General features: G+C 40.8%; 1 protein-coding gene and 2 non-coding genes across 3 annotated transcripts; 1 reads left to right on the top strand and 2 right to left on the bottom strand.

Moving 5' to 3' along the window:
• Window positions 1-12,137: 12,137 nt before the first annotated feature.
• On the top strand, window positions 12,138-18,725 carry LOC115142125 (meprin A subunit beta-like). Its single transcript, XM_065027185.1, has 10 exons — window positions 12,138-12,164; window positions 13,301-13,394; window positions 13,804-13,921; window positions 14,058-14,236; window positions 14,476-14,694; window positions 14,793-14,948; window positions 15,105-15,329; window positions 15,415-15,875; window positions 16,188-16,350; window positions 18,694-18,725. Exons 1-10 carry the CDS (start codon window positions 12,138-12,140, stop codon window positions 18,723-18,725), a joined length of 1,674 nt encoding a protein of 557 aa, XP_064883257.1.
• A 6,333-nt stretch (window positions 18,726-25,058) lies between these two features.
• trnag-gcc (transfer RNA glycine (anticodon GCC)) lies at window positions 25,059-25,129 on the bottom strand. Its single transcript has one exon. It is a non-coding gene; the product is annotated as a tRNA-Gly (tRNA).
• Window positions 25,130-25,241: 112 nt separating this feature from the next.
• trnad-guc (transfer RNA aspartic acid (anticodon GUC)) lies at window positions 25,242-25,313 on the bottom strand. Its single transcript has one exon. It is a non-coding gene; the product is annotated as a tRNA-Asp (tRNA).
• Between the last annotated feature and the right edge of the window lie 342 nt (window positions 25,314-25,655).

Raw genomic sequence — 25,655 nt, 5'->3', positions numbered from 1 at the left:
CTTGATGATGTGTATCACAAAAGGACAGACATTTCCCATCTCTAATGTCTTGCATAACAGTGAGCACTGAGACTTGACGAACTGTCCCCACTCTTTCCTGAACACATCTATTTACGGTCTTATACTGTATGAAGAAAACGCTAATCAGGTCATACCAAATATTGCATGTGTCTTAGCTGGAAGGTAAAATGTGACAAATTATCGGCTTACATAAGTATCGGTTTACATAGACTACTGTATATGGTGGTTGGTGGTCCACAAATACTCCTTTCCTCAAGAAGGCTGAACTGGTGTCTTTCATTTTGCTCTTTTGCTTTTTAATGATTTGGAGGTCAGATATAAAGATCTAATATTAATCACCTCATCCGATTACCACAGTTTAGTGAAACAGTAAAAAAAAACAAAGATTTGAATGAGAAATAAAAATAATCACTAGGGATATTTAGATGAATGAGGTGATCTTTCTAGTTGCGTTGGAGTGCAATTATTACACTGTCTTTTGTTTTGACGAAAATAAAATATGTAAGGGTGAGGGCAATAATGTGAGCCTGCAGCATTTGACAATGTTTCTTGAGGTCTGGGAACACCGTTAGAATAAGGGAATCCATGTATAGGCTCAACCTTTTCCTCCTCATAAGTGTGACTGTGAAGACAGTTTGAGGGAATTCAGAGCTGCTGAAGTTCAGTTGAGGAATAGTCGTCCCCATCCAGGTGGATTTTCAGATAAGGTTCCCCTGATTAAGTTTGGACCAAATCATTAGGGCGGCAGATGGCCTGGCAGTTAGAGCAATGGACCAGTAACTGAAGGGATGCTAGTTCAAAACCCTGAGCTGACAAGGTGAAAAACTATTTCAATGTGCCCTTGAGCAAGGTACTTAACCCTAATTTGTCCAGGGTCGCTGTTAATAATGGCGAACCCTGGCTGTGATCCCACTCTCCCAAGGGTCTCAGGGAGAGTTGGGATATGCAAAAAAACATTGCATATCATCCAATACAGACTTATACGTGATAAATATAAATGATCATTTGTTTAACTGTACGATACAGTGATTGCATGACTAAGCAGTCAAGAAAACACTATTGTTCGCAGTCGAATTCCTTTGATGGAAAGAAATGACAGATTGTACAGAACTGTATTACTAAATGTTTCTGTTGCAACTTTGTCTAATCAGGCAGCTTGACTGTTACAAGGACAAGGGAGGATGTATACTTCTTGTGGCGAGCTTGGCTGTCTCACAACGTATGTTTCTGGTACGAATATGATTCATTACTACCTACAATTTAAATATCCAATGAGTTCAAATCAATTCCCGCATTCATTTAAACTGGGACATTAGGCCTACATTTTCATTATGTTGCACTACTGTTGTGTTTCTTTGTTTGACCATATCTCGTGTTTCAAAACTGTAGCTTAATTCAACCAACAAATCCTAAGTTATCGATGATATAAGAACAGATTTGTCAATGTTTTCAAACCCAGACATTAATTGTCACGACTTCCGCCGAAGTCGGTTCCTCTCCTTGTTCGGGAAGCGTTCGGTATTGCCGGTCTTCTAGCCATCATCGATCCACTTTTCATTTTCCAATTGTTTTGTCTTATCTTCCCACACACCTGGTTTCAATCCCCTCATTACATGTTGTGTATTTAACCCTCTGTTCCCCCCATATCCTTGTCCGGAATTGTTTATTGTAAGTGCAGGTGCACGTTATTCTGGTGTGCGACAGGTTTTGTACCCATTTATTGTTTGTTCTGGATGCCGGTGGTTTTATATATTAAACTGCTCCGTTGTAAACCCAGTTTTTGCTCTCTTGCGCCAGACTTCCCTGCCACCAGTACGCACCCCTTACATTAATAAACTGTAATGTTTATCTGTGTGTTCAGCTTGAACTAGAAACCTTTGCTGAGTTCTCAGATGGCTAAAGAGCCCTTTAAAAAAATCACTTATACTTACAGTATGTTTATATACATTTTATTTGGTTAGTATTTGGTAGTATTTTTCAAGATAGCAAATTTACTTATTACATTCTGCTTCCCCTATGGACACCCCCCTCAACTGACTTTTACTCTTCCCCCACCCCAATGACATTCATCACAGTTGCAATTGTTAATATGTAGATTATCTATTTGTTTCTTATAATTTTGTTTTTATTTCACTTGGTCCTCACACCTAATGCTCCTCTCCATATGGTCATTCCCCCCACACCTCCTAATGGTCATGCTCCTCTCCATATGGTCATTCCCCCCACACCTCCTAATGGTCATGCTCCTCTCCATATGGTCATTCCCCCCACACCTCCTAATGGTCATGCTCCTCTCCATATGGTCATTCCCCCCACACCTCCTAATGGTCATGCTCCTCTCCATATGGTCATTCCCCCCACACCCCTAATGGTCATGCTCCTCTCCATATGGTCATTCCCCCACACCTCCTAATGGTCATGCTCCTCTCCATATGGTCATTCCCCCACACCTCCTAATGGTCATGCTCCTCTCCATATGGTCATTCCCCCCACACCTCCTAATGGTCATGCTCCTCTCCATATGGTCATTCCCCCACACCTCCTAATGGTCATGCTCCTCTCCATATGGTCATTCCCCCACACCTCCTAATGGTCATGCTCCTCTCCATATGGTCATTCCCCCACACCTCCTAATGGTCATGCTCCTCTCCATATGGTCATTCCCCCACACCTCCTAATGGTCATGCTCCTCTCCATATGGTCATTCCCCCCACACCTCCTAATGGTCATGCTCCTCTTCATATGGTCATTCCCCCCACACCCCCTAAACAGTATTTTGTTCTTCCTCCAACCCAATGGACATGTATTTATTCATCACTGACCACCTTTACTCCACACACAGAGACGCATACAAAGCTCTCCCTCGCCCTCCATTTGGCAAGGGAAAATAATTCTATCCTCCTCAAGCAAAAACTAAAGCAGGAAGCACCAGTGAATCGGTCTATAAGAAAGTGGTCAGAAGAAGCAGATGCTAAGCTACGGGACTGTTTTGCTAGCACAGACTGTAACATATTCTGGGATTCTTCCGATGGCATTGAGAAGTACACCACATCAGTCACTGGCTTCAATAAGTGCATCGATGATGTCGTCCCCACAGTGACGTGGCAGATGTGGCATGGCTTGCAAACTATTACAGACTACAAAGGGAGGCACAGCTTTAAACAGGTCAACATTCACAAAAACGCAGGGCCAGACGGATTAACAGGATGTGTAATCCGAACATGCGCTGACCAACTCAAATGTGTCTTCTCTGACATTTTCAACATTGTCCCTGGCCGAGTCTGTAATACCAACATGTTTCAAGCAGACCACCACAGTCCCTGTGCCCAAGAACACTAAGATAACCTGCCTAAATGACTACTGACTCATAGCACTCACGTCTGTGAACATGCTTTGAAAGGCTGGTCATGGCTCACATCAACACCATCATCCCAGAAACCCTAGACCACCTCCAAATTGTATACCGCCCCAACAGATCAATAGATGATGCAATCTCTATTGCACTCCACACTGCCCTTTCCCACTTGGACAAAAGGAACACCTGTGTGAGAATGCTATTCATTGACTACAGCTCAGCATTCAACACCATAGTGCCCGCAAAGCTCATCACTAAGCTAAAGACCCTGTGATTATACACCTTCCTCTGCAACTGGATCCTGGGCTTCCTGACAGGTCGCCCCAGGAGGCGAGGGTAGGCAACAACACATCCACCACGCTGATCCTCAACACAGTGGCTCCACAAGGGTGCTGTCACGGTTCATGAATCCACTGCTTCCTTTTCTCTCTCTCTCTCTCTCTCTCTCTCTCTCTCTCCCGTGTTTGTGTGGGCGTGGTTCCCAATCTCGGCCTGATTGTCTGCGCCAGCTGGAATCACTTATCTTCCCTTTATATGTTCTGTAACCAGTGTTTCTTGTTGTCAGATCGTTGTTACTTCCCTGAGGTTGTGTCGTGTGTCCGTACTCATCTCTCGCCGCCCTTGTGTGGATTATCTGCTGTGCTCCTTCCTACCCATCCGGACACTCTCACCTGGGTTTCTCAGCACGCTCACATAGGAGGATGCGCCCTAGTCCCTGGGTCGGATTCCATCTGAGTACAGTCTGTCTGTCCTGTTGCTGCTGTAACCTGTATTCATTAAACCATCGTTGCTTGCATCTTGCATCCGCCTCTGTATTGTTACAGGTGCATGCTTAGTCCCCCTTGTACTCCCTGTTCACCCATGACTGTGTCCACATCACTAAGGACCTATCATGGTCCAAGCACACCAACACAGTCGTGAAGAGGGCACGACATCGCCTCTTTCCCCTCAGGAGGCTGATAATATTTGCCACGGGCCGAAAGATCCTCAAAAAGTTATACAGCTATACTATTGAGAGCATCTTGACTGGCTACATCACCGCTTGATACGGCAACAGCTTGGCATCTGACCGCAAGGCGCTACAGAGAGTAGTGCATATGACCCAGTACATCTCTGGGGCCGAGCTCCCTGCCATCCAGGACCTCCATACCAGGCAGTGTCAGAAGAAGACCCTAAAAATGGTCAAAGTTTCCAGTCACTGTTGTCTATGCTACCACATGACAAGCGGTACTGGAGCACCAAGTCAAGGACAGAAATGATTCTGAACAGCTTCTACCCCCAAGCCACAAGACTGCTAAGCAGTTGATCAAATGGCCACCCAGACTATTTTTGTTGTTGTTGCACTGGCTCTATGCACACTCACTGGACTCTACCCACACACTCACTGGACTCTACCCACACACTCACTGGACTCTACCCACACACTCACTGGACTCTACCCACACACTCACTGGACTCTACCCACACACTCACTGGACTCTACCCACACACTCACTGGACTCTACCCACACACTCACTTACTTACTACACCAATACTCCTACACACACACACACACACTCATAAAAAAAAACACACACACACTCACAAAAAACACACACCAAAGCATATGTTGATGCCACACACACAGACACACTATCACATTCTTCACATACACTGCTGCTACTGTTTATTATCTATCCTGATGGCCTAGTCAATTTTACCCCTACCTACTGTGCCTTCAGAAATATCAATGTGGAATCATATTTTACAAATTAAAAATGAAATTCTGAAATGTCTTGAGTCAGTAGCTATTCAACCCCTTTGTTAATAAGGCAAGCCTGAATAAGTTCAGGAGTAAAAATGTGCTTAACATTAGTCCTGGACATTATTTTTTAATGACTACCTCATCTTTGTACCTCACACACAATTATCTGTAAGGTACATCATTCGGGCAGTGAATTTCAGATTCAACCACAAAGATTTTACAATGCCTCCCATAGAAGGGAACCTAATGGTAGATGGGTAAAAATAAAAAAGCAGACTTTGAATATCCCTTTGGGCATGGTGAAGTTATTATTTACACTTTGGATGGTGTATCAATGGTGTATCAATAGACCCAGTCACTACACTATCTCAGTTACCGGAGAGGAAGGAAACAGCTCAGGGATTTCACCATGAAGCCAATGGGGACTTTAAAACAGTTGCAGAGTTTAATGGCTGTGATAGGAGAAAACTGAGGATGGATCAACAACATTATAGTTATTCCACACTACTAACCTAATTGACAGAGTGAAAAGAAGAAAGCCTGTACAGAATAAACATTTTCCAAAACATGCATGCTGTTTGCAACAAGGCACTAAAGTAATTACTGCAAAAAATGTGGCAAAGCAATTAACCTTTTGTCCTGAAAACTATGTTTTATGTTTGGGGCAAAAACAATACCACACATTACGGAGTACCACTCCCTATATTTTCATGCAAAGTAGTGGCTGCCTCATGTTATGGATATGCTTGTAATTGTTAAGGACTGGGGAGTTCTTCATGATTAACAAAAAAAAGTATTGGAGCTAAGCACAGGCAAAAGCCTAGAGGAAAATCTGGTTGTCTGCTTTCCACCAGACACTGAGAGATGAATTCACATTTCAGCTGGACATTAACCTAAAACACAACGCCATATCTACACTGGAGATGCTTACCAAGAAGAGGGTGACTGTTCCTAAGTGGCCGAGTTACAGTTTTGACTTAAATCTACTTGAAAGTCTATGGCAAGACCTGAAAATCAGCAAATGTTGCACAATCCAGCTGTGGAAAGATCTTAGAGACTTACTCAGAAAGACTCAGTCTTTCTCAGTCAGTTGAAGTCGGAAGTTTACATACACTTAGGTTGGAGTCATTGAAACTCATTTTTCAACCACTCCACAAATGTCTTGTTAACAAACTATAGTTTTGGCAAGTCGGTTTGGACATCTTCTTTGTGCATGACACAAGTAATTTTTTCAACAATTGTTGAAGATCGTACTTTTTGGGGGAATTTCCTCTGGTCTGATGAAACAAAAATATAACTGTTTGGCCATAATGACCATCGTAATGTTTGGAGGAAAAAGGGGAATGCTTGCAAGCCGAAGAACACCATCCCAACCGTGAAGCACGGGGGTAGCAGCATCATGTTGTGGGGATGCTTTGCTGCAGGAGGGACTGCTGCACTTCACAAAATAGATGGCATCATGAGGAAGGACAATTATGTGGATATATTGAAGCAACATCTCAAGACATCAGTCAGGAACAATTTTAACGGCAATGCTACCAAATACTAATTGAGTGTATGTTAACTTCTGACCCACTGGGAATGTGATGAAAGAAATAAAAGCTGAAATAAATCATTCTCTCTACTATTATTCTGACATTTCACATTCTTAAAATAAAGTGGTGATCCTAACTGACCTATGACAGGGATTTTTTACTTGGGTTAAATGTCAGGAGTTGTGAAAAACTGAGTTTAAATGTATTTGGCTAAGGTGTATGTAAACTTCCGACTTCAACTGTATTTTATACTTTCTATTGCATCTTGCCTATGCTGTTTTACCATTGCTCATCCAAATATTTATATGTAAATATTCTTATTCCCTTCCTTTACTTAGATTTGTGTGTATTAGGTAGTTGTTGTGGAATTGTTAGATTACATGTTAGATATTGCTGCACTGTGTAAGGGTTTTCCTGTGGTGAAGGAGAGTCGGACCAAAATGCAGCGTGTAGATTGCGATCCATAATTTAATAAACAAACGTAACACAAATCTAAATACAAACACTACAAAAAACAATAAACGTAATGAAAACCGAAACAGCCTAATACTGTTGCACATACACACAGAACAAGGAACAAAGACACTAAGGACAATCACCCACGACAAACTCAAAGAATATGGCTGCCTAAATATGGTTCCCAATCAGAGACAACGATAAACACCTGCCTCTGATTGAGAACCACTCCAGACAGCCATAGACTTTGCTAGATCACCCCACTAGCTACAATCCCAATATATACACACCACATACAAAAACCCATGCCACACCCTGGCCTGACCCAATACATGAAGATAAACACAAAATACTTCGACCAGGGCGTGACACACTGTCGGAACTAGAAGCACTAGCATTTCGCTACACTCACAATAACATCTGCTAACCAACTGTATGCGACCAATACAATTTCATTTGAAGTGTTGAAATACAATCGACACAGCAATACAAGTACCATGTCAAGTAAAGGCATAATTCTACTTATTATTTTTGTACTCAGGAAAGGAGCACAATTTTGAAAAACGCAGCGCAAGTCAAACCAGCACCCTAGGTACCCCGTTTGACTAGACCTCGGCGATGCACTACGGAAAGGAAGACTTCACCAATGGCAACGGATCCATCGTCATCACTAAGCAAGCAGAATGTAGTTGGCCAACGGCTGGACATGAGCTCCAATGACGTCTTAAATCTTAACATGCTGTATAACTGCAGTAAGTAAGCTAGAGAACTTTGCTCAGTGAAAGAATGAAACCAAACCATGGACTTATGTGTTTCATTAGCAGCATGTCAATAGATTTTATATAGTAATGGTCATTGATGGGAATGTCGTAAAGCAGTTGACAAGGTGTTACGTCATCGGTCAGTGTTTCATTCAAAGTCAAATGTACTTTGAATGAAATACATTTAATATATTTGAAGCTAATGGGTTCTCAGAACAGTGCATAGTGTGCATAGTCCAATGATATTTGGAGGTTATACAACATAGTGCAGGATGTGCCTTTAGCTAGTGCCTTAAGCACTATGAGTAATCCATGTGTTTGCATCACTACTTGTCTACCATGCAAATACTTCCCTTGTTCCAATTATGCAGCATCTGCGGTCACATTCCTAGAGACATGCAGCTTTGAGGACAACCAGGAGTGTGGTATGACCCTCTGTGCCAGTATCAGTGCCAGCTGGGAGAGAGTGGGCAGTGTCCAAGAGGGGCCAACCTCAGACCATACCAAGCTGGGTCCTTTAAGGGGTAAGCCTCCATGTTACAATTGTTAGGGCATATTTCAATCAAACATGAAAACTTAACATTTTAATTTGACACATGATATAAGGAGTTAAACATTGATACGTTAGGTGCTGGCAGACTGGAAGTTATGGATTTTTATTGTTAGAACTCTCTTCCCTGATAGTATGGTACATCTTGTGTTTTACAGGCTCAAAACTCACTAAACCATGTCGCTTGACTAATTCCTCATGGCCTGCTATGATCAAGTTGATGCTGCTGATCAGATTCAGAATCACATACAATAGATCAGAACCTCATTTCCCCCTGATGTCATTGATAATACGAAGCTGACGCCAGTGTTCATGGGTCCCTCTCATATATTGATTTTTTATTTCTGACAGATACTGATCCAGTGTCTGTGGATAACAGTACCACTTTTCAAAATGGTATGTATACTGACTGACTATATACAAATTGTATGGTGTTTTATTTACGACATACATATTTTTGCTCAATATATGATTTATTTGTTATTTTTACAGAGACTGCCCCTACTTCTGCTACTAACATGTCAACCACTGACAGGGAAATCAGAACCTGTACTTGTAGAATTGTATCAACTTATATCACCTTTATAAACTATTTATTAGAGAGCAAATGAAACAATAAAGCGTTTTCCCCACCTCTGTTTCGGTAACAAGCTGAGGGATGGGGCTGGAGAAAAGTGACCACTCTCAAATTCATAGACAGACCTATGGATGCAAGGACTGTCCATCCATGATGTCAAAATAATAGTTTTAGCCATGTTGAGGCTATTTAATATTTGTTTACATCTACCTTGTTTGCAAACATTGGAGTATAACAAGCTTATATTTTGGGTTCTGATGAGGTACGCCAGTTGAACTAAGCTCGTGAGGCATTTAAGTTATATTCTTCAGGAATCAATGGGTCCATATCATTCATTTAGAAGTGCAAAAATTGATGTAGCAACTGCTGATTTCCCCTTAATAGGTGGTCCAGGTAAATCGCCTTTCCTCTTTTGTTCTCTATTACTCTTCCATTGTCCCTCAAGCAAGGAGGCTGATGACATCGCGGATTCCTATAATTTTGATATCATGTATGGTCAGTCCTTGCATCCATAGCTCTGCCTATGAATTTGAGAGTGGATACGTTTCTCTAGCCCCCTCCCTGAGCATTTTACCAAAACCAGTGTTGGGGTTTCTGCTTTGTTATTGTTTGAAATGCAGATAGCCCCTTTAAAAGCATCTATATGACTCATTCATTTAGTGAAAGGTTGATATTTCTGTCCTTTATCTTCCAGCCTCTGACTTCTCCTCTGGACTGGTGTCTCCCCCGCGATCATTGTTATGGCTCTTATGTTGTAGTTGATTCACTAAACAACATTAGAACCTAAACATATAGCTAACAACAGTCTATAAAGCCTGATGACCTACGATGATTTACCAGAGAGATTATATAAATGTATGGTAAATGTTTGTGCCTTGTATATTACCAACCCTAATGTCAAAGATTTAAAATAAAACAGAATTGTGGAGGCCACTGTGTTCTTGGGGACCTTCAATGCTGCGTAAATGTTTTTGCACCCCTCCCCAGATTTGTACCTCAACACAATCCTGTCTCGGAGCTCTATGTACAATTCCTTCAACCTCATGGCTTGGTTTTTGCTCTGACATGCACTGTCAACTGTGGGACCTTATATAGACAGTTCTGTGCCTTTTTAAATGCAGGTGGGCTCCAATCAAGATGTAGAAACATCTCAATTTCGAGTCTCATAGCAAAAGTTCTGAATATTTATGTAAATGAGGTATTTATGTTTCTAAAACCTCTTTTCGTTTTGTCATTATAGTTTTTTATTTATTTTATTATTTATTTTTATTGCACCTTTATTTAACAAGGTAGGCTAGTTGAGAACAAGTTCTCATTTGCAACTGCGACCTGGCCAAGATAAAGCATAGCAGTGTGACACAGACAACAACACAGTTACACATGAAGTAAACAATAAACAAGCCAATAACACAATAAACAAGTCAATGACACAGTAGAAAAAAAAGAAAGTCTATATACAGTGTGTGCAAAAGGCATGAGGAGGTAGGCAGTAAATAGGCCATAGGAGCGAATAATTGCAATTTAGCAGATTAACACTGGAGTGATAAATGAGCAGATGATGATGAGCAAGTAGAGATACTGGTGTGCAAAAGAGCAGAAAAGTAAATAAAATAAAAACAGTATTGAGATGAGGTAGATAGTCCATCTGTAAATAGCCCACCCAATCTATGTACAGCTGCAGCGATCGGTTAGCTGCTCAGATAGTTGTTATTTAAAGTTGGTGAGGGAAATAAAAGTCTCCAATTTCAGCGATTTTTGTAATTCGTTCCAGTCACTGGCAGCAGAGAACTGGAAGGAAAGGCAGCCAAATGAGGTGTTGGCTTTGGGGATGATCAGTGAGATATACCTGCTGGAACGTGTGCTACGGGTGGGTGTTGTTATCGTGACCAGTGAACTGAGATAAGACGGAGCTTTACCTAGCATATACTTATAGATGACCTGGAGCCAGTGGATCTGGTGACGAATATGTAGCGAGGGCCAGCCGACTAGAGCATACAGGTCGCAGTGGTGGGAGGTATAAGGTGATTTGGTAACAAAAAGGATGGCACTGTGATAGACTGCATCCAGAGTGTTGGAAGCTATTTTGTAGATGACATCGCCAAAGTCGAGGATCGGTAGGATAGTCAGTTTTACTAGGGTAAGTTTGGCGGCGTGAGTGAAGGAGGCTTTGTTGTGAAATAGAAAGCCGATACTATATTTGATTTTAATGATGAGGAAAATGTTTCATTTAATCAATTTTAGAATAAGGCTGTAAACGTAACAAAATGTGAAAAAGTCAAGGGGTCTGAATACTTCCCGAAAGCACAGTATGTACACCGAGGATACAAAACATTAGGAACACCTTCCTAATATTGAGTTGCACCCCCTTTTGTCTTCAGAACAGCCTTGATTTGACTGTTTAAGATATACTTTGAAGAGGTAGGGTTTCAGATGTTTTCAGAAGATGGGCAGGGACTCTGCTATTCTAGCTTTTAGGGGGAAGCTGGTTCCACCATTGGGGTGCCAGGACAGAGAAGATCTTGGACTGGGCTGAGCGGGAGCTGCCCCCCTGTAGGGGTGGGAGGGCCATGAGATCAGAGGTGGCAGAAGAAAGTGCTCAGGTTGGTGTGTAGATTTTAAGCACAGCCTGAAGGTAGGGTGGGACAGTTCCTCTTGCTGCTCCGTAGGCAAGTACCATGGTCTTGTAGTGGATGCGAGCTTCGACTGGAAGCCAGTGGAGTGTGCGGAGGAGCGGGGTGACATGGGAGAACTTAGAAAGGCTGAACACCAGGCACGCTGCAGCGTTCTGGACCAGTTGCAGGGGTGTGATGACACAAGCGGGGGGCCCAGACAACAGAGAGTTGCAATAGTCCAGATGGGAGATGACAAGTTCCTGGATTAGGACCTGCACCGCTTCCTGTCTGAGGTAGGGTCATACTCTACAGATGTTGTAGAGCATGAACCTGCAGGAGCGAGTCCCTTGTTTTCAGAGAACGACAGGGTGTTGTCCACGGTCAAGCCATGGTTCTTAAGTGCAATTACCTATTGTTATTCAGTAATTAAAGCCATTATAATTACTACAGTTATTACCTGGCCATTGATTCCCACACCTCTTTCTTACCTCCATACATCATACACCCAGATGATTTGCTTTGACAATGAAGAAGATGTCATGTTTGTTCAAGGTACACCATTTGTTACCTTGGGCAAATAAATGTTAATTAACAGTATGATAATTGTGTTTGTGATGAATAGTTGTTTGCAATGCTAACTCACAGGTCTGCAAGGAAAAACTATGGTAATAAAGAGAGTGTAAAAGTTCCAAGTCACTTCACTTCAAGTCTGGATCCTTTGCAATACCTGGACATACACTACTATAAAGACACAGAGAAGGGAAGAAACACAAGATTTGAATACGTTTGTCTTATGATTTACAACTTTCTTTTCACATGACAACATTTGGTTTGGTGTTTGTGTTGTTGTAAAGTATTTCGAATTTGAGGTAACTTGACCATAGCAAGGACATATGTTTCGTATCCATAGGAGAATGTATATTTATATTTTCCTAGTTGTGGACTTCATAACGTTGTCTCGGGTAAGAGATTGAACTGTGAATACCAATTTTATATTGATTAAAAAAATGTATTACATTTTCAAATTACAAAGACATGATCAGAAATTTTTACATGGTTAAGTTATTTATTCATTTACCCGGAATTGCTACAAAATCATATTTGTTTCTTCATCCGCAGCCTCAAGCGATTTTCAGAGGTGAGTTTGTATACTCTAGCCATACATCATTTTATTTAATATAATAACCAGAGAAATAAATATACTAGGGAGTTTGAGTAGTCCAGACCAAAGGTTTTGCATTGGCCTATATGGGATTGACACCATTTTTTAAATTTACACTTTTGGAAAACTGTTGCCTTTAATCTACATTCAAATACAAAATGGATACTAACAATTATTAATAATTTTCTATTTCAAACTTTTTGTTATTTTGTCATTTTTCAAGATATTGAGGATTTCGACTTGGACATCAACAGAATAAACATGGGTAGGTTAAGCTGAGTTATGCAACTAGAGTTGGTTGTTGTCAGTATGTACTGCAATATTCTTTCAGACTCTGTTTTACCTTGATTCCATAGTGAATAATAATTTACAGCATTTAAACTTCCAGACTTAGACTTACGCGAGGGTGATATAATCGAGGTCAGTACACCCTACAAAAGATGATGAATTTTGATTAATATTCTGCTGGCTTCAGATGTACTCTTTCACTGTCATTTACTATTTCTGGTGTATTCAAATCATGTAGCCTCCGCATAAACGAAGGGTTCCAAGGAATACCGTTTTGAACAAGGACAAACTATGGGACCTTCCCGTCCCCTATGTGCTAGACGAAACCCTTGGTGAGTACAAATCTTCATCAGGTCTCCATTTATAAGTCCATATATGGACAGACATCTACAAGTAACATCACACAGTAGATTATACCTGTCACTTGTGGGATGTCTTCAGGTGGGATGTCATATGTCTATACACAGAACGTTGGCTTGTTCTTTATAAATGGAGACCTAATGATAACCTAAGTGGCCAAAACACGGTCTCCAATAAAGCACATGGGAGCTAAGATTGTAGTCTCTTTTGACCATTTACTGAACATATTATTCTGCATCCAGCATCTGCTCAGAAACAGTGGTTGTTGAGTGAAGGCCTTCCCACCCGGTTGATAAATAAAGGTTGGATAAGTGATGGATCGTTCCCCCAAAGGCCTTAATTTGCCATCACTTTTACCATATGTTTTCTATATGAACCCAGATTTGAATGCAAAAGGGATCATTCTGCGGGCCTTTGAGCAGTTCAGACTAAAATCATGCGTCAACTTCAAGCCCAGAGGCTCTGAGTATCACTTCATTTCAGCCCAGAAGAACAGAGGGTAAGATCATTTTTTCACTGCCTGACCACTTGAGGGAAGGAACATGGGTAGTTTGCCCCTTTTTACTGAAGATATCTGACTTGCTTGGTATTGATACAGGTTCATTTTTATGTCTCCTTGCTTTCTTTTAATGTAGGTGTTCGTCCCACGTAGGGAGATCTTCCAAGTATGGACAGCCTCTTTCCATTGGAAATTACTGTGATCATATTGGCATTGTGGAGCATGAGTTTCTACACGCTCTGGGAATCTGGCATGAACAGTCCAGATATGACAGGGATGAATATGTGACCATTGTTTGGAAAAACATAAGACGCGGTTTGTTTACATTTTCAGTTATAAATTCTAATAATAAGGTCTACATATTATGCATTTTTTGTTATTAAATTAACTTTATATTCATGATGTCTTCACGATGTTAGCAAAATATTGTTTGTGAAAGTAAATGATGGTTATTTATCATGAGTGTAATATGCTGTTTTTCAAGTCTTTAATTTCGGGAAATTTTAGGTTGTAAAGCAGTAATTAAGTGTCATGAATCCACTCCTTGTCTACAGGTCACGAGAGGAACTTTGTGAAAGTCTCTCCCCATTATTCGACCACCCTGGGTTTCCCGTATGACTACAGCTCGGTGCTGCATTACAGTGAGACATCCTTCAGCAAGGGAGAGGGACCTACCATCATCACTAAGCAACCTGAGTACCAAAAGATTATTGGACAACGCCTTGAAATGAGCCCACAAGATGCCTTAATGCTGAACAAGCTATACGGCTGCAGTAAGTGTGTGTCATGAAACCAAGCATGTCTACTGTCCTGCATGTCCAAGTTGAAAAACATGTATATTCTTCTCCTCCTTTCTGTTTTCCTCCTGTAGAAAAATCTATTTCATTTATGGAACATTGCAACTTCGACAACCAGAGATTGTGTGGGATGAGTCGCTGCACTAAGAGTTTGGTAGGTGGCTGGAAAAGAATGAAGACTGTCATTGGGGGGCCCTATTCTGATTTCACCAACCTGGGGAAGACAGACGGTGAGATTTAACGCTGTAGTACAGCTCACACTTTACCAACAGTTGACTACTTCATGAAAATGCTGTTAATACAGACAGTAAACTGAACTTGTGCTGTAGGACCATTAGATACAAATATCAGACAATTGTTAAAAATGCTTACCCTACTTTACCCAGGTACTGGTTTCTTTATGCACGCCAGCACAGCGTCAGGCCAGGAGGGGGACACAGCCCGGCTGGAGAGCAGGGAGATGACTCCCAGTAGGAAGTGCAGTGTCCAGTGTCTGCAGATCTACTACTACCACAGTGGTAACGAGTCAGACCAGCTCAACATCTGGATGAGAGTGTATCGTGATGAGAGAAACCCTAATGGAACTCTACGCCACATGGGCCAGATCACAGGTTAGGATGATGAGAAGGTGAATAAACCACTTGGAAAATTCACTCCTAGAAATAATTGTTTAATCTCTAGTGTCTCTCTCTGAAGGTTCCCCAGGATCTCACTGGATGCCCTACCACGTGCCCCTGAATGCCACCAAAACGTTCCAGGTGGAGTTTGAGGTGCGTAAAGGAGCAGGACAGTCTACAGGTGGGTTTTCCATCGATGACATCAACCTGTCAGAAACCGAATGCCCCCATCACACCTGGCAGATTAAAGACTTTGAGAATCTTTTAAGCACCAGTGACATTAACACTGTTGTGTACAGCCCCAGATACTACTCCCCAGAGGGCTATGCCTACCAGATTGCCATTTATCTTCGTGAAATGTTGTTTGGAGTCTATGTGCGCTTAGTCTCGGGAAAGTATGATGACCAACTCCAGTGGCCTTGCCACCATCGACAAGTGACGATTCAACTGCTGGACCAGAATCCACACACTCAGCAACGCATGTCCAAGCAAATCAGCATTACCACTGAACCCTCACTTCAGGACGGTAAGAGAAATTTAAACATTCAAGCATGGCCATTTCTGTTTGCCACTGTCTCGAAAGGGTTTGTTTGTAAATGTGATCAAAGCTAGGCTGGGTATTGCAAATGAGCTGTGCCCTTACTATATTCAATTGTGTTTTGGACACAGCTCATTTGCAATACCCAGCCTAGCTTTGATCACATTTACAAACAAACCCTTTCGAGACAGTGGCAAACAGAAATGGCCATGCTTATGAGTCAGATGACTGAATGCAAATGCTAATATTATGAGAGCCCCCATTCCCTTGCATGTGTATGACGCTAGGTATTCCTCCATTTTGCAGACTATGATTCCTGGAACAATCCCCGTAAAGTCGGAATGCTAGAAAACAGGGGTGATGAGTCCTTCTATGTAAACCCTGCAGTTGGCTACTTAAAATTCCTAACCTTGACGCAACTGAAGCATAGAGAATTCCTCAAGGGAGGCAACATTTTCTTCCTCATCACCATGCAAGGTGAGCCATCAAATCCAGATGCGATTTTTCTTTTTTTTATCAATGGTCAACATCAGATAACATTTAATTAGGTTGAATCAGATACATAATTTAATTTTCTGTTCAGTTTTTTCCTACACACCACTTATAATGCTGATCATATTTATTTTCTCCAGATATCTCCAGTCTGCATTTTACCAACTCCCTGCCCTGTCCCAAATGGTCACCACAGAACTTAATTATAAACCCAAACAACCGTGACGAAGGCCCATGTGCCACAAAGTAAGAAAGATCAGATCAAGGACAGATTAGCATAGATTTGATTAATTCCAGGTAAATATTGTATTTTTTTATTTAAAATCAGTATGCCCATGGTCATTATGTTATTTAGATTCATTTAATTATATTATGTTCTATATTTATGGTAAACATCTTGCCCACCTAAATGCCATCCTGGGACAGATTATGCCTATTGTAGTCTTAACTATAATAGGCCAGTATTGATAGCAAGATTTACATCTAGTACCTGTTGACCACATTCTCCTTATCCTGCTTCAGTATGTGTTAACATGTCCTATGTTTATTTATAATCATAACTAACCACTGACTGTAATTCTGTCATAAAAACACACACTTTGCATAATACTGGATGTATGTTTTATGAGATTGAAAAAGCAACAAATTGGGTGATTTGAATTTTTCCCCTGTGACACTAAATTTTGTTTGTGAAAATTAGAATATCCTCAGTGTAGGTCATTTGTCCAGTAAAAAAGTTAGGTTTGAGCCATTTATCTGCATATACTGTTGAAGTCGGAAGTTTACATACACTTAGGTTGGAGTCATTTAAACTAGTTTTTCAACCACTCCACAAATTTCTTGTTAAGAAACTATAGTTTTGGCAAGTCGGTTAAGACATCTACTTTGTGCATGACACAAGTAATTTTTCCAGAAATTGTTTACAGACAGATTATTTCACTTATAATTCACTGTATCAAAATACCAGTGGGTCAGAAGTTTACATACACTTAAGTTGACTGAGCCTTTAAATAGCTTGGAAAATTCCAGAAAATGATGTCATGGCTTTAGAAGCTTCTGATAGGCTAATTGACATTATTTGAGTCAATTGGAGGTGTACCTGTGGATGTATTTCAAGGCCTACCTTCAAACTCAGTGCCCCTTTGCTTGACATCATGGGAAAATCAAAAGAAATCAGCTAAGACCTCAGAAAAAAACATTGTAGACCTCCACAAGTCTGGTTTGTCCTTGGGAGCAATTTCCCAAACGCCTGAAGGTACCACGTTCATCTGTACAAACATTAGTACGCAAGTATAAACATCATGGGACCACGCAGCCATTATACCGCTCAGAAAGGAGACACCTTCTGTCTCCTAGAGATGAATGTACTTTGGTGTGAAAAGTGCAAATCAATCCTAGAACAGCAGCAAAGGACCTTGTGAAGATGTTGGAGGAAACAGGTACAAAGTACCTATATCCACAGTAAAACAAGTCCTATATCAACATAACCTGAAAGGCCGCTCAGCAAGGAAGAAGCCACTGCTCCAAAACCGCCATAAAGAAGCCAGACAACGGTTTGCAACTGCACATGGGGACAAAGATCATACTTTTTTGAGAAATGTCCTCTGGTCTGATGAAACAAAAATAGAACAGTTTGGCCATAATGACCATTGTTATGTGTAGAGGAAAAAGGGGAATGCTTGCAAGCCAAAGAACACCATCCCAACCGTGAAGCAAGGGGGTGGCAGCATCATGTTGTGGGGGTGCTTTGCTGCAGGAGGGACTGGTGCTCTTCATGAAATAGATGGCATCATGAGGGAAGAAAATTATGTGGATATATTGAAGCAACATCTCAAGACATCAGTCAGGAAGTTAAAGCTTGGTCGCAAATGGGTCTTACAAATGGACAACGAACCCAAGCATACTTCCAAAGTTGTGACAAAATGGTTTTAGGACAACAAAGTCAGTGTATGTAAACTTCTGACCCACTGGGAATGTGATGACAGAAATAAAAGCTGAAATAAATAATTCTCTCTATTATTCTGACATTCCACATTCTTAAAATAAAGTGGTGATCCTAACTGACCTAAGATAGGGAATTTTTACTAGGATTAAATGTCAGGTATTGTGAAAAACTGAGTTTAAATGTATTTGGCTAAGGTGTATGTAAACTTCTGACTTCAACTGTATCTAATCTGTCATATTTTAGCATTCAAATAAACAGATTTATTAAATATTAATTCATAATGTTATGCATTTTGCTCGGACTTATACCCTTCGGTTTAATCTTTGATTTCTTGTTTATTCCGCAAGCAGCTGTGTCTTTGTGTCATATGTTTGTACATGCAGGTATGATCCTCATCATGATCGTCCTGAGTTGATGGGGATGATTTCTAGTGAAAAGGCCAAGGTTGGCATGACAATGTAAGATTAAGATGAGGTGGAATCTGAACTTGTTTGATCACCTCCATGACGAAGGTGAGACATTTTGCAAATCATCAAAACGTACCTGAAGTTTATCACACAGTGCAGCAATAATGTTGCTTTATAGAGCCCTTGAAAAAACTTGTTTGAATTTAATTAAATAGATATTTATTTTATTTTTTACAGGTGAATGTTATAAAGACCTGATGTGATTGATTTTCTTGCTGCAGATAATTGTGAGTCCATAGTTAGTTGAGCATCCAGACTTTTTATATGTACCTTCTTAATTTCACAATTATATGTATCACTGCACCATTGTAGAGAACAGAATGTAAAGTACTGTATGTATTCTGACATTTAAGTTAGTCTCACACAGTAGAAAAAGACTGAACTAACCGGCTCTGTGATCATCTGGACGCAGTGATTAACACTCTGTTTATGACGTTCTGCAGGGGAAGCCATGAAACTAGATTTACAACACCACTCTTAACTGAATATACAGTTGACCACCTTAAAATACATGTGAAAGACTGACATTCAAATGACAATGCTTTCATTCTAATTTTAAAAAAGTGATGCAAACATGTATGGTTATGATTACAACCAATCAAATCAATTGGAGCAGGTGTCATCCTATCTTTGAATTTTAGCTCTAACAGTATTATTTGTTTTTATTCAATATAACTCCAAGTGTTCACATGGTTCTAATATTACAAAATCCAAATAAAGCCCTATAACATGACAGCCTTTATGAGCCTGATGCACAATTGTTCAGAAAACCACATCTAATTAAATGAAGAAAATACTCATAACATTAGGCTTGAGGCTACGTGACATGCTTTCCTGTCTCCCCGTCTAACTCATTGTGTGCAAATGTAGATGTCACTCAACATCATCTCTTACTGTTCAGTTCTTTTTCTGACGACACTTGGAACAAACTGGTCTCACAACCAACTCATTCAAGACATGTCAACAAGAATCAACCCTCACAGCTGTGAAATAGATGACATGCAGCAGTACATTTTTCCATGTGAGAACCTTAACCCCTTTCTACTGATGGAGATGTGGTGTGACAGAGAACGTTGAAAACCTGTACTTTCAAAATGACACCCCATGTAAAAACACAACCAATTGGTAGACGTAAGTGGTTCTCAACCAGGCATACTAGCACCTATCCGCAGAGGCTACTTGAGAAGACTCATGAGACCATAGGCTTACTGGTAGAAATGTACATGAGGGGGTACTTGTGGTAGGGTAACCAGAAAAGGTTGTGAACCCAGCCAGGTCACCCATGATACAAGTCCGTATTCAACGTTCACCTATGTCTAAGGGTGTTGGGAGATGACGTGGAAACCGGACACTAGGGGAAGAGTGAGCGCTGTTACCTTCAAGTAGGTTTCGGTTTGGCTAAGGCGTTGTGGGCGGGGATGGCAGATGGGCGTAAAGGCGTCCGCATCCTTCCCATTCGAAACAATTAGGAAAAGTTTGTGCATATATTATGATGACATTTTGTTCGTTTTGGACTACAGTAAGTTTTTTTTTTGCCTGTTCGGCACACAGATTTTTTTCCAAGGCAAGCCGAAGTTGGTGATTGGTCAACAATAAAAATGTTGTTGTCATTCAATGAGATATTACTTGTTTTCATGCACATTTCATTGACAAATACTGCACCAAACATCTTAGTTAGATGTAAAATTGTCCGACTAAGATCTCTTCGTCAAAAATGTGAAAATGAATGACATTTCGTTTTTTTGTTTCTTAGATTGACTATTTTGAGAATGTATATACTGGCAAGTGTCTAAAAATGGACAAACAGTATCGTTGACACTTTTATCGCTTTTTCAAAGAGAAGGGCTTTTAATAAGAGAGTATGCAAGCACACTCATTCGGTTCACCTAACCGACATCGGCTAGGTGCCAGCCTAACTGTAACATGCTGACGCCGTATGCATCTGCCTCTGGTGCCAAAGGTTGCATGTTCAAATCCAGCGATAAAGTTAACTTTTGTATTTCTGTTTTAAGCGTATACCAAACCTTAACCCTTACAGTAAATTCAGAAAGTATTCAGACCCCTTTCCATTTTCACATTTTGTTACGGTGCAGCCTTATTCTAAAATTGTTTTTTTTTAAAGGATTTCCCTCATCAATCTACACAGAATAGCCTATAATGACAAAGCAAAAACAGGTTTGTAGATGTCTTTATATAAATATTCAGACCCTTTACTCAGTACTTTGTTGAAGCACCTTTGGCAGCGATTAAAGCCTTGAGTCTTCTTGGGTATGACACTACAAGCCTGGCACCTGTGTATTTGGGGAGTTTCTCCCATTCCTCTCTGCAGATCCTCTCAAGCTCTGTCAGGTTGGATGGTGAGTGTCGCTGAACAGCTATTTTCAGACCTCTCCAGAGATGTACGATCAGGTTCAAGCTAATGAGGATCCAAATAAACAAATAAACTAGCACTCTCCCTCCGACAACGACTGAGGACACCACCCCTCTCCCTCCGCCAACAACGATTGAGGACACCGCCAACAACAATTGAGGACACCGCCACTCTCCCTCCTTCAAAAGCAACTGTATGCTATCGTTGGCTGGTCCTCGTTACATATTCGTCGCCAAACCCACTGGCTTCAGGTCATCTATAAGTCCTTGTTAGGTAAAGCTCTGCCTTATCTCAGCTCACTGGTCACCATAGGAACACCCATCCGTAGCACACGCTCCAGCAGGTATATTTCACTGGTCATCCCCGAAGCAAACACCCTCTTTGGCCGCCTTTCCTTCCAGTTATCTGCTGCCAGTGACTGGAATGAATTGCAAAAATCACTGGTTGGAGACATATCTCCCTCACTGACTTTAAGCTTCAGCTGTCAAAGCAGCTTACCGATCGATGCAGCTGCACACAGCCCATCTGTAAACAGACCATGCAACCAACCAACCCATATTTGTTTTTGTTTTTCTGCTCTTTTGCACACCAGTATTTTTACCTGCACATCCTCATTTGCACATACAGTTGAAGTGTGAAGTTTACATACACCATTGCCAAATACATTTAAACTCAGTTTTTCACAATTCCTGACATTTAATCCTAGTAAAAATTCCCTGTCTTAGGTCAGTTAGGATCACCAATTTATTTTAAGAATGTGAAATGTCAGAATAATAGAGAGAATGATTGATTTCAGCATTTATTTCCTTCATCACATTCCCAGTGGGTAAGAAGTTTACACACACTCAATTTGTATTTGGTAGCTTTGCCTTTAAAATTGCTCAACATGGTTCAAATGTTTTGGGTAGCCTTCCACAAGCTTCCCACAATAAGTTGGGTGAATTTTGGCCCATTCATCCTGACAGAGCTGGTGTAAATGAGTCAAGTTTGTAGGCCTCATTGCTCGCACACACTTTTTCAATTTCTGTCCACACATTTTCTATGGAATTGAGGTCAGGGTGTTGTGACGGCCACTGCAATACCTTGACTTTGTTGCCCTTAAGCCATTTTGCCACAACTTTGGAAGGATGCTCGGGGTCGTCGTCCATTTGGAAGACCCATTTGTGACCAAGCTTTAACTTCCTGACTGCTGTCTTGCGATGTTGCTTCAATATACAGTGGGGCAAAAAAGTATTTAGTCAGCCACCAATTGTGCAAGTTCTCCCACTTAATAAGATGAGAGAGGCCTGTAATTTTCATCATAGTTACACTTCAACTATGACAGACAAAATGAGTAAAGAAAATCCAGAAAATCACATTGTAGGATTTTTAATGAATTTATTGGCAATCTACCAATCCTCGACTTCGGCGATGTCATTTACAAAATAGCCTCCAATACCCTACTCAACAAATTGGATGCAGTCTATCACAGTGCAATCCGTTTTGTCACCAAAGCCCCATATGCTACCCCCCATTGCGACCTGTACGCTCTCGTTGGCTGGCCCTCGCTTCATACTCGTCGCCAAACCCACTGGCTCCATGTCATCTACAAGACCCTGCTAGGTAAAGTCCCCCCTTATCTCAGCTCGCTGGTCACCATAGCATCTCCCACCTGTAGCACACGCTCCAGCAGGTATATCTCTCTAGTCACCCCCAAAACAAATTCTTTCTTTGGCCGCCTCTCCTTCCAGTTCTCTGCTGCCAATGATTGGAACGAACTACAAAAATCTCTGAAACTGGAAACACTTATCTCCCTCACTAGCTTTAAGGACCAACTGTCAGAGCAGCTCAAAGATTACTGCACCTGTACATAGCCCACCTATAATTTAGCCCAAACAACTACCTCTTTCCCTACTGTATATAATTTATTTATTTTGCTCCTTTGCACCCCATTAGTTTATTTCTACTTTGCACATTCTTCCACTGCAAATCTACCATTCCAGTGTTTTACTTGCTATTTTGTATTTACTTTGCCACCATGGCCTTTTTTTTGCCTTTACCTCCCTTATCTCACCTCATTTGCTCACATCGTATATAGACTTGTTTATACTGTATTATTGACTGTATGTTTGTTTTACTCCATGTGTAACTGTGTCGTTGTTTGTATCGAACTGCTTTGTTTTATCTTGGACAGGTCGCAATTGTAAATGAGAACTTGTTCTCAACTTGCCTACCTGGTTAAATAAAGGTGAAAAAAAAAAGGTCACCACCAAGCCACAGAAAAACACAGCCATTTTTTCCAGCAAAAGATAGCAGTCACAAAAAGCACAAATAGAGACAAAATGAATCACTAACCTTTGATGATCTTCATCAGATGACACTCATATGACGTCATGTTACACAATACATGTATGTTTTGTTTGATAAAGTTCATATTTATATCAACATCTGAGTTTACATTGGCGCGTTACATTCACTAGTTCCAAAAACATCCAGTGATTTTGCATAGCCACATCATTCAACAGAAATACTCATCATAAATGTAGATGATAATACAAGTTATACACATGGAATTATAGATATACCTCTCCTTAATGCAACCGCTGTGTCAGATTTCAAAAAAACTTTACGGAAAAAGCAAACCATGCAATAATCTGAGACGGCGCTCAGAAAAATAGTCAAATTAGCCGCCATGTTGGAGTCAACATAAACAAGAAATTACATGCTAAATATTCCCTTACCTTTGATGATCTTCATCAGAATGCACTCCCAGGACCACAATAAATGTTTGTTTTGTTCGATAATGGCCGTTATTCATTTCCAAATACCTCCTTTTGTTAGCGTGTTTGGTATACATATCCAAACGCTCGTTCTGGTCGGACAAAAACTTACAAAAGTTATATTACAGGTCGAAGAAACATTTCAAACTAAGTAAAGAATCAATCATGAGGATGTTTTTAACATAAATCTTCAATAAAGTTCCAACCGGAGAATTCCTTTGTATCTTGACGAGCAAAGGAACGCAAGTATTAATGAGAAATTTGCGTGACCAGAAAATGGTTGACTGCCAGACACCTGATTCATTCTGCTGTCATTCAGTCCCACAACACAGTAGAAGCCTCATTCAAATTTCTATAGACGGTTGACATCTAGTGGAAGCCCTAGGAAGTGCAACTTCATTAATATCTCAAGGGGATTTCAATGGGAACTGTGTTGAATACATACCAACCTCAGATTTCTCACTTCCTGTTTTGATTTCTCCTCAGGTTTTTGCCTGCCATATGAGTTCTGTTATACTCACAGATATCATTCAAACAGTTTTAGAAACTTCAGTGTTTTCTATCCAATACTAATAATAATATGCATTAATTAGCAACTGAGACTGAGGAGCAGGCCGTTTACTTTGGGCACCTTATTCATCCAAGCTACTCAATACTGCCCCCAGCCATAAGAAGTTAACAATACATTTGTGGAGTGGTTGAAAAAAATAGTTTTAATGACTCCAACCTAAGTGTATGTAAACTTCCAACCCCTCTATGGAAAGCTGAGACTCTCACGAACACGTACATGCAATCGATTTCGCTCTGTACCACTCACAGGCCACACAGTCGTAGTTAGAAGGTGACGAGTTTGTGGGATGTCCCAGGACATTGTCACAAATGCCAAACTCAAGACAGTTGTCACTGACTAAAGCCTTGCACAAAGTAAATCACCTCACACACTGGACATTTACAATGGATTCACCAAAGTCTCCTGAGAATGAGTAAATGTCCAAACTGAAAGTGAAAGCAAACTCTGATTTATCAAGAGTCAGTTGAGATTTCGACCAAGACCAGAGATTTCTGTTGGCCTGGCAATCGAACACAGATTTATTCCTCAGGGGTTCCTCAGGGGTTTGCATACTTCTCGAAATTACATGTTCAAAACATCCTGCATTGGCCGGGAATCGAACCCGGGCCTCCCGCGTGGCAGGCGAGAATTCTACCACTGAACAACCAATGCCTTGGAATACTGAGATAAGGCTGGAAATCGTATCATAAAGCTTGATCTCCAAGCATATTTTTCACTTTGTGGGCTCAGCTACATTGTTCACCCTAAAAAAAAGCAGTCCTTTCTCCCCGTCGGGGAATTGAACCACGGTCTCCCGCGTGACAGGCGGGGATACTCACCACTATACTAACGAGGAGCTGGTGTGTTGTACATTTGAAAAAAACGTGGAGTATTGGTACTAACCATAAGTTTGCAGTGTTGGGCTTTAACCCTTCCAACAAAAACATCTGTATAGACTGAATGGTTAGAGCTACTGAATATCACTCCAGTGTAACTGGCCAATTTATTGCCTTACCTCCTTCATTCGCACACACTGTACACAGATTATTCTATTGTGTTTTTGACTGGATTGTTAATCCCATGTGTAACTCTGTTGTTTTTGTCGCACTGCTTTGCTTTATCTTGGCCAGGTCGCCGTTATAAATGAGAACTTGTTCTCAACTGGCCTACCTGGTTAAACAAAAATATTAAAAAACTG

This window comes from Oncorhynchus nerka, linkage group LG14 (genome assembly GCF_034236695.1).
Source record: "Oncorhynchus nerka isolate Pitt River linkage group LG14, Oner_Uvic_2.0, whole genome shotgun sequence".
Classification (NCBI taxonomy): Eukaryota; Metazoa; Chordata; class Actinopteri; order Salmoniformes; family Salmonidae; genus Oncorhynchus; species Oncorhynchus nerka.
Note: the sequence above shows the minus strand (reverse complement) of the source record. Positions and strands in the feature narration are given on the sequence as shown.

Coding starts and splice junctions, on each gene's coding strand:
- LOC115142125 (XM_065027185.1), top strand. CDS start 12,138: ATGAAGAAGATGTCATGTTTGTTCAAG. Junction 12,165..13,300: donor AGATGTCATGTTTGTTCAAG/GTACACCATTTG, acceptor CAAATCATGTAG/CCTCCGCATAAACGAAGGGT. Junction 14,695..14,792: donor GAACAAGCTATACGGCTGCA/GTAAGTGTGTGT, acceptor TTCCTCCTGTAG/AAAAATCTATTTCATTTATG.